Source organism: Tauraco erythrolophus, chromosome Z (assembly GCF_009769465.1).
Source record: "Tauraco erythrolophus isolate bTauEry1 chromosome Z, bTauEry1.pri, whole genome shotgun sequence".
Taxonomy (NCBI): Eukaryota; Metazoa; Chordata; class Aves; order Musophagiformes; family Musophagidae; genus Tauraco; species Tauraco erythrolophus.
Genome location: NC_141496.1, coordinates 41325129 through 41334794, shown reverse-complemented (window position 1 = coordinate 41334794; position 9666 = coordinate 41325129). Strand labels below are relative to the sequence as shown.

Below are 9666 nucleotides of genomic sequence, written 5' to 3'. Positions count from 1 at the left end.
GGCTCCCAAAATCATTTAAAGGATACCTTTATTCAGATGGGCCTTGTCTGCTCCCGCAGTGATCCAAGTGAGGTGAGGAGTCCCTCCGGGAAAACTCCCGGAGCGCCCGAGGGAGTCCTTCTCCTCAACGGGTCCTGCGGCCGAGCAGAGACGGTCCCACCTGGGTCGCCAGAGCCGATACCCGACAAGTCGGTGCGACCGACCGCGGCCCCCGGGCGACGCCGAGAGACGTCGCGCCGAGGCCGTCGCTCGCGGCCTCTCCCGCGCGTCCGCAGAGCCGGCCCGGCCCGGCCCCGCCCGGCGGGGGCACCCCCGCCCCGCTCCCGAGAGCCGCCCCGCCGCGCCGCCCCCGCCGCTGTCGCGGGACGGCGCCGGCGGCGGGAGGAAGTGACGTTCGCGCCGGACCTCGCGAGACGCCCGCCCCGGCGCGCGGCGGAGAGGCGGCCCCGCGGGACGGTCTCCGCTGCGGCGGCGGCGGCTTCGGGCGAGCGGCGTCTCCGCGCCCGGGTAGGCGGGGAGGGCCGTGCGGGCCCCCGCGTGCGTCCGTCCGTCCGTCCGTTCGGGAGCCGCCCGGGCGGCCGCCGCCCGCGCCGCCATGACCAGGTGGGCCCGCCGGAGCGGCGCTCCCGGCGAGAAGGCGCTGGAGGCGACCCCCTGGGAGGAGATGGCGAGCGGCCCCGCGGGGCGGGAGGGCCGCGTGGGCCCTCTCTCCCTGAAGAAGGAGCAAGAGAGGAGGAAGAGGAAGAACAAAAAGAAGAAGGAGTATCCGAACGAAGACGTTAACGGGTTTGCCGCGTACCTGAAGCGGAGCGCACGGGCGGGAGAGGCGGCCGGAGCAGACGGCGCTGAGTTGGAGAAGGAGGTAGCCGTCGCCTTGAAGAAGGACAAGCGGCGGGAGGATAGGAGGCTGAAGAGGCAAGAAATGAAGAAAAATGCCATGGTGAGTTTTGCCCTGAGTCGTGGGCGCGTGCCTGTCCGTGGCAGCTTGTTAAAACTTGGCAAAAGCTGTGCGTGGAAAATAGATTTCTTACTCTCTGCGGATGCTGCCAGGAGGCGTTTCAGCGGGGAGGCCGAGTGCGTTACCCGCTGGAGTCATAGCGTGTGCGAAGTGACATTTCGAGTTAGTAAAGCAGAGTTAAGTGGCTGAACTTCGAAACAAACCATGAATTTCAGCTTAAGTCATCGCCTTTAGTATGGCTTTTGTGGTTGAACACTGTTCTTGGGACCCTTTGATGAATTCCCAGCCCCTCTTGTCTCTCTCCTAGGTGAAACTGATTCAGTGCATCTCTATATAAATACATCACTACAACATTCTTGCTGTTTCGAAGCCTCTTTCTGCAGTGCCTCCAGCTTGACATTCGGAGTGGCATCTCTAGCAGACTCTAAGGAGACTGTATAAAAGCAGTTGTCTCAGCACAAACTTATGCATTCAGCATAAACTTATGCTGAATGTAATCTGGGAACACAGTAAAGAGAGCCTACTGCTAATTAGTGTGAGATACCTAAGTTCTTAATGAGTAAATTGTAGGACTGATGCAGCGTTGCTTGTATTTACTTTAGCACGTGTTGCAGTAATAAAGAGCTCGGGGAACTGCGCTGTAGTCAAAATCATAGAATCATTGTCGTTCATCCAGGACACTCAGTTGTCAGTGAGTGAATACCCTGTATGTTGTGGTGTTGGTGAACGGAGAAAAGTACCCATACTAATATGGTTTAATGGCATAGACCACTGACAGTTACTTTGTGACAGGGTACAATGTCTCCTGTGTCTAGCTATGTTTCCCTGAGGAGAAAATCCCTTCATATGTTTGCCTTCTAAAAAGCTGGAAGGGTTGTGGGTTGGTTTTTTTTTTTTTTCAAACTGGGATTTTCAGGTCTTAGTGCCATTCACAGAATCTTGTCCTTTGGTGTTAGGGTAACCTCAAATCTCAACAATGGAGATACATATCTGATAGTACTCTCAAGATTTCAGCCAAGAGAAATAGTGATCTAGTAAAAGTCTACTGGCTATAGCTGATAATCAGATAATAGGAGTAAGTGTTCAGCCAAGAGAAATAGTGATCTAGTAAAAGTCTACTGGCTATAGGTGATAATCAGATAATAGGAGTAAGTGAATTCTTTAGAAATGTCACCTGTAAATGCTGTGTTTTGCTGTGTGAACTGTCTATGAAAATGCATGTAACTTAATTTTTATTTTCAAAGGTATGTTTCCACTGTAGAGAACCTGGCCATGGTGTTGCTGATTGCCCTGCAGTACTTGAAAGTCAAGATATGGGTACGGGAATTTGTTACCGGTGTGGATCCACAGAGCATGACATCAGCAAATGCAAAGCAAAAGTAGATCCAGCACTTGGTACGTCTCAGATACTTGTATTTTTCAAGGTGCTTTGGTCCGAGTTTTCTGACTATTGAAACATAAGCATTGTGTTTCATTAGTTTAACTGTTCTGAGGAGATGGGTTAATACATTTAAAGGAATACAATGAACCCGGCAGTGTGAGAAACGGCACAGTGTTCATAGTGTAATACTGCTGTCAAATGTTGTCATTATAGTGTGTTCACAGCTGTCTGTGACTTTACAAAGTTTTTAATGTGGATCACAAACTGTATGGGATTTTGCAGGGGCGTTTCCATATGCAAAATGTTTCATCTGTGGTGAAATGGGGCATCTATCAAGGTCATGTCCAGATAATCCCAAAGGATTGTATGCTGAAGGTGAGTGTACTAATTTACTAAAACCAAAACACATTTTTCGTATGTTCTGTGCCTGACACAGAACAAAGTAACATTGCAAGTGAAGGAGGATCCAACTAAAAGGAATTTCGAAATGTCTTTTACTCTTGGTAAAAGCAGATTAACTGTGCGGAGATCTGGGAAATTCAGCGTTAATATTGATTACCTAGAGATTTGTGTTTTAATTGTAACCTTAGTGTTAACGAGATGAGATGCAACGTACGAGGACTTGCTTTTACTTGCAATTTCAAGAGGCACACAAAGAAACGAAATCCTAGTAGACTGTAGGTGTGCAGTCAGTGTGTATTTAAATGCAGGTATACCAAAGTATGTGGTCAGAACATACTCTTGTACTGTAGTGTAAGACTTTGGGAGGTACTAATGCAAAACTAGGGCTGTCACTAGAAAGACGACATCTTCCGTTTAAGTGACTTTAATGAGAAGTGTGATCCAAGTTTGAAGATTTCACTCAGATTCTGCTCTGCCTGATTTCTCTGTTGGCACTAACAAATAGCATTCTGTCTCCCAGTACAAACTTGAGGTCTGGCAAACTCAAAAGGATGATCTTATAGCACAGTTAAATTGGAAGAAGAATCACTTTACTTTCAACGTTAAGATTATGAGTAGAATTTATATTTCTTATCTCAGTACCTGCAGTTGGATTACCCGCCTCTCAAGGAGCTCCTATTAATTTCACAAGTTCCTTTGAGTATGAATTGCAGCAGAATTCAGCTTGTTTCTCAACTTCCAACAAATCAGAAATACTCAGTATGTGGCAACTGGAATTTGTAGTATGTGATGCTTTGTAGAGCAATGTGATTACAAACAGCTCTGTCAGAGACACACAGAGAGAGGTAGCTGTTTGCAGGCTTCCAAAGCTGGCTATCTGTCTGCTCCATGATGTTTTATTATTGTGCCAAGGAGTGCAGACCTGTCCATAGGGACATTTCCCTATCCTATTTACAGATTGTCACTACAGAAAACTAGAACAAGATTTTTCAATGTATGTATAAGAGCGAACAGGGTAGAGGGGTTGTTTTGTATTTGGTGGATTTTAGTGGTGTTTTGCTTTTTTTTCCTAGATGAATGATAACTTTCTCTCGTAACAGGTGGCGGCTGTAAACTTTGTGGCTCCGTGGAGCACTTCAGAAAAGACTGTCCGGAAAAACAGAACTCAGGTGAGATGCAGCGGAGTGTGCAGAGTGGAATCTTGAGTGCACAGCTGAGTAATGTTTATTTACTGCTTTGCCTGGCTTTGGTGAGGAAAAAAGTTTTGAGATCTTGGAACTAGCAAAGGTCACTGTCCTTTGGGAATGAGTGCTTATATTAAGGAGTGTATGGAGGAGGCATGAAGTTGCACTGCAAAACTTGAATTTTCCATTAAAAACAAAATCTAGCTTGTGGGTTTCTGAAGATAATATGAGCTAATGTGTATTTGTTAGCCAGTGTTCATGATGCTGTTCACAACTAGCAGCTGCAGAACAAAAATGGTTTCTTCTGATGATGATTGCTGTGTCAAGTGGTGGAACTGAATATAATGTCAGTTGCAGGGTGGTGGTGCTGGCAGCTTGTAAAAGTTGCGTGTGCAGGCAAGTGTTCAAGTCAGCCAAGACAGGAGGGAAAGAGGAGACAGGAGGTCTGTCCAGCTGGATTCACCAGCTAATAAGCTGCTTACTTACATCTTCAGTGACCAGTGTGGGTGGAAAAATTGCATTATATACAAAAGGCTGTGCCAAGGATGGCAAAAGCATCAAACAAGGGTTTGAAGAATGATTCTGTTAATGAAGTGGCGACACATTTGTACATTTTTCTACTTTGTTTGTACAGCTTATAGAACTTTCAGGTTAATATGCCACTTTTGTGGAATTTATGTAAGAAATATTTGCAGAAGCAATAGAGGCCTATACTTTAGCCGTTTTCTAGATCTGACCTTATATATATGATATTGTTGCATCCCAGACCATATGTAACATTTCAGATGTATGCTGGTCTGGCAGAAGTTTCTGATATGAAAAGACTCTTCAGAATTTCTCCAAACTCGCCAGCCATGCCAGATTGTTGGGCAGTGCCCGCTGGGATGACTGCTGAGTTGAAGGCTAGTAACGTAGCCTCTGTTAGATTTCTGCCTGCCACGTTTACGACAAACAGCCTTTGTGTGGTTAACGCTTCCTGTAAACCAAAAACCTGTGCAGATGCAGTAGGAGAAAAGAAACATTTGTGGGGAACAGCATTGCTCAAATCTGGGTCAGCTGTTACCATGGAATGGGAGGCTTTGGTCATTAGTGCACTCCAGCTAAAGGAGAGGAGATCTGCTATGTGAGGAGGCAGGAAAGCAACCTGTAAAGAGTTTGCACCTTTGCATGGGAGGGTGCAGTCATGAGACTCGCTTGGTCCCACTGCTGCGCTGCAAAAGGTGCGACAGGCCTGCGAGCCAGAGGCTGGTGCTCAGAGGCCTTTCTGAAACACCGGTGTGCACGTGTATGTGACAATTAATGGGAACTGGCACATGCCAATTTGTAGAGCCACTGTCTCTTTGCAGAGAAGCTAAAAAAACAGACAAGCCTTTCTGCTCTCTGCAGAAGGACTCTAAGTTATATGTGAAGCAGAACTGGAATTTTTTTCTTCTATCTTTTTTTGAGAACTTTTGTGCCCATAATGAAGATCGACAGTGCTGTTTAATTTCCCAAGGGACATCTTAGTCCTTACACTGATGTTTCAAAGCTGGTATCGCTGGTTAAAAATAGTTGAATTAATTGGAACTGTGACACCATTGGTAAGAACTGTACTATTCTTTTAAATCGGTTTGCATAATGCTAAGTACTTCTAGATGGACTACAGGAAGAAAACAGATAGCTGGGAAAGAAGTTTAGGCACTACAGCTTATTGTTTCTTCAGGTGGAGTTTTTGGCCTGCTTTAATATATAGAAGTTAATCCAAGTAAACATTGATGTGTCCATGGGATATTTGTGGTATGATTTGTTTTGTTACTCTCAAAATTAGATTGTCATTCGGAAAAGAAATACAGGTTGGTTAGTGGTGTTTTCTCTAGGAAAGGGATATTAGTTGGTCTAAATAGCATTTGAACAGCAAAAAGATGGTGTTGATTATATGCAGGATGTAAGGTGAGAAGCGTAAATTTTGCTCTGCTGTGCCTCTTTTAAGTTTAGTTTTGCTTGACATACCTGGAAATCTTTATCATAAGAGTTATTAGGACTTATGAGAGTCTTAATGATTTCTGAACGCTTGACAATGTGTGGGGGGGAAGAAATGGATTTTACAAAAAACAGTTTAAAAAAAAAAGCTTTGTCAAGAGAGTTGGCTTCAGAACTAGAACTAAACTGATACATCTTTGGTCAATCAATGACAGGCCTTTGCAGGCCAAATCTCCCTCAAATGTTTGGGTTGATGGTAATCCTTAACCTTTCCGTGATCTCTTTCTCTCACTCTGCAGATCAGGTTACAGTTGGGCGATGGGCCATTGGAATGAGCGCAGATTATGAAGAGATTACAGAAACACCAAAGCTGCAAAAACCACAAGTGAAAGTACCCAAAGTTGTTACTTTTTGAAGGCTTTTCTTGGCTCTAAGTCACAGATTGCCTGTGCTGCTTCACACCAGAGCAGTGACTGTACAGTGTAGATTGCTGGTTCCAGAAAATCAAGCAGGCTGCTGTTGCCAAACTTCTCTTTTTTTTTTTTCCCCTTGTCTCCCTCATTTTTCCAGTTTACCTTCCAGTTTACCTCACCTAGCTTACTGAAAAGCTGAGACCAACAGAAATGCAACAAGTGGGTATTTATTTTTGTATATCTCCGCTGTAATACAGCCTTCCCTCTGATTTACATTCATTCTCACTGCCAGCTCTCTGAAGAGGGAAATTGGCTTCTCTTAACAGGGATCTGGTCGCAGTAACCAAACACGGTATGTGTATTTTATCATGGGGGTCTGTGACCACTAGATTTTGGTGGTCAGCATTGTTACCTTGAGTTCTGCTTTTTCATGTCAGAGATGAACACAATCATGCTGATCTTCCTAAGAGTACTTCTGCATTTCTCTGAAAGGCACTATGGGTATTTTCTGAAGGCTTATGTTTGGCTTTGCCTTCTCCTTTTAGAAGGAATGATTTCTTGCTCTCTACGTGCAAGCTTGAGCAGTCTGGTAGTGAAGTGATCAGTAAACCTTACAGCCCACAGAGCTTGGGGTGAAATTCCTACTACTCAGTTAAGTACGTACATGCGTCAACCCAATTGTTTATGCATGTTGGATTGTTTGAGTATGTGTTCACTAATAGAAACAGAATGATGCCCTTCCTCTGACACCTGTGGTGAAATATACCTGAAAAGAGTTAGAGAGCAAGTGAAAGCTTGGTTTCCTTACTTTTTTCAAGGAAAGTGCTCAAAAATCTTCTGTCTCTTGGTGGGTTGGGAGTAAACTTTGCTTTGTATTAGACATACCTGCTTGATGGCAGATTTATTTATTTTTAAATGGAGTCTGCAGCCTGAAAAACTGCAGCCTTAGAAAAACTGATACATAATTCAAAAAATTAGAAAACCAACTCAAACCAGAGTTTCCTGCAATAGCTCTCCAAATCCTGTACTAATTCAGCCTACGCAGCCAGCAGTGGTAGGCTTTCACTTGCGCCTGATCATCTCGGCTAAGGTGGACAAGAAAGCACAATGTTACTGGAGAAGTGCACCTCGAGGTCATCTGCCGTGTGGTGCTTTGTTCTGAACGGGCATCTTGACACAGTGCTGGGCAGCTTGGGCAGGTGCTGGGCAGGTCTCTGCACCGCGCCCCGCTGTGCTGTGCGGGCAGGCACCTGCGACATCGGGCTTCTCAGTCCTCTACTACATCCGTGGTTGCCATCGGACAAATATGGTACTTCAGTGTGCCAAAAACCTTCTGAAAACTTCAAGTGGCATTATACAGTGATAAGCAGCAGTCTTTGAGGGAAAGCTCCACAGTGATAAAGCTATTGCGTCTAAAGAATTAGTTTTACCTTTTCAATAAAAGTGTCCTAATGGTCCATACACGACCTTGGTGAGAACAAAGAAGGAACACCACATCATAGCAAACTTGAGCTCAGCACTGGGTTTGAGGTGCTTAGGACCAGCCACTGAAACCATAGGTTTGGAACTTACTTTTCTTACAGCAAAAACAAATACAGGAATTTAACTGTGTGGCTATGTTTTATATTTGTACATGTTAGTTATTTTTAATAAAATGCTGCTAAAGAATACAATAGTTATAGCTCTTATTTGAGGTTTCCTGATTCTGCTCAGGATACAAAAGGCACATTAAGTTGACTAAGATAGGGCATGTATATTCAGTTTATAATAATCAGAGCACACATTTAAATGGGGAAGAGGAAGGGAGGGATGTGGATGAAATCAAGGATTAATTACAGAGTTTTAATTAACTATTGGATTAAAGCTCAAAGCAGTATCACTTTAATGTGGACATTGTGCAACAGACTTTCCAGCTTAAAAAGCATTTCTATTATATGAATAAGAATATTGTTTAAAAAGCATCTTTTTAGATAATTTCCTGTCTTTAAAAAAAAACCTCCTGATATTGTAACATGTTCTTGAACATGAACTTGAAGCTGTGCACCTTGACTTTCCTAGAGGTACCAGTACTTCCCAGGTCAGGGCTTGGTGTATAGTGTGGTGTGCGAGTTGTGGCTTCAGAGCGCAGCCTCTCCTCTCGAGGAAATGGCCGCTTCGGGTCAGTGGTTCTCAGTAAGAGCTGGTCACCCAGTTGTGCTACTACAATCTGAGGCCCTTTAACTACAATCTTACTACAATTTTACTACAATTTGTCCCTTTAACATTAAATAGTGTACAACACATAGGAAAAGAAAGTTTGCTGTTCCCACAGCTCATCACTGTTACTTCTGCATGACGAAAGGGGCTGCTAAAAGCAGGAGAACTGAAAGGGCAGGTGTGGCGAAAGAAAGCCCACAAGAAGCAGTGGATTAATGTTTGTGCTCAAAATGGTGGAGCGCAAGCAGGGCACGCTAGTATCCAGCTTGCCCGCCTTCTCTTCAGCGCAGTGAAGCAGTCCCTGTGGTGCTCCTCTGCAGGTCAGTGAGCCTAACAGCCATCACTGGCTAAGATAAACTTGAGTTTCACACCTGTTGCTTTGATCCATCTTGCACTCTAAAGTTGGGCTCTTACACCTGGCTACTGCTCTATTGTCCCTTGAGAAGAAATAATGGACTTCTTCAGACTTTGAAAATCAAAGGGTACAGTCTCTGTGACAATTTCAGTGTAAAGGCAGCAGCTCTTTTCAGGCAATCATACCTGTTTGCATGGGGCTGGATGCCTGTACACCTCCCTCTTGTCCCCTGCTTCAGTGACTGCTGAGGAAAAAGGTACTGAAACACTTGCACTACTCTCTCTAAAACAGCTGCACAGGTTAGCAATCTTCAGTAACTGTTGGACAAAACTACTTCTTAGATACACCCACTAATCTCATAGATGATTTCACAAAGGTATGTGTAGTTGGAAGAAAGGTATTTGAAAAGCAGTTGTAAAAGGTGCTGCATGTAAAAATGCATCATACCCATAAATAAATTAAAAAAGTTAGGCAAATAATTAAGTTTAAGCAGAGTTTGTGCACCAGAAACCTGAATCTCCTTGTCTTAGAAGTTGCATAGAGGTTGGTAAAATACAATCCTTGGTCTACGTCAAAAAGACACTCTCCCCCTACACCCCCAAAGATGTGTGGCTGCATGTAGAACATGGCCCAGCTTTGCAGTGCGTTGCACTATGATGGCCAAGACCTCAGTGTTGGCGGCAGAGGGCAGAACCTTTCATGTAGGCATGATCTGGACAGAATACCAATACTTAAAAAATGCCTTACACTGTTCTCCATATATAGCTCTTTTGGTAGCCCCACAGCTGAGTTCAGAGTGTAAATGTCTCTAAAGGCAA

General features: G+C 44.4%; 1 protein-coding gene across 2 annotated transcripts; it reads left to right on the top strand.

Annotated features, from left to right (window-relative positions):
* Positions 1-595: 595 nt before the first annotated feature.
* ZCCHC9 (zinc finger CCHC-type containing 9) lies at positions 596-7920 on the top strand. Of its 2 annotated transcripts, none has more exons than XM_009979342.2 (5): positions 596-940; positions 2203-2353; positions 2622-2714; positions 3842-3910; positions 6184-7920. In XM_009979342.2, the coding sequence occupies exons 1-5, from the start codon at positions 596-598 to the stop codon at positions 6297-6299; spliced, it is 774 nt and encodes a 257-aa protein (XP_009977644.2). In that variant the 3' UTR covers positions 6300-7920. The 2 variants fall into 2 exon arrangements, with proteins under 2 accessions (XP_009977644.2, XP_086485438.1); XM_086629312.1 differs by having other exon boundaries at positions 3842-3927; positions 6189-7920.
* The last annotated feature ends 1746 nt before the right edge of the window (positions 7921-9666 follow it).

Coding starts and splice junctions, on each gene's coding strand:
- ZCCHC9 (XM_086629312.1), top strand. CDS start 596: ATGACCAGGTGGGCCCGCCGGAGCGGCGCTCCCGGCGAGAAGGCGCTG. Junction 941..2,202: donor AAATGAAGAAAAATGCCATG/GTGAGTTTTGCC, acceptor TTATTTTCAAAG/GTATGTTTCCACTGTAGAGA. Junction 2,715..3,841: donor CAAAGGATTGTATGCTGAAG/GTGAGTGTACTA, acceptor CTCTCGTAACAG/GTGGCGGCTGTAAACTTTGT.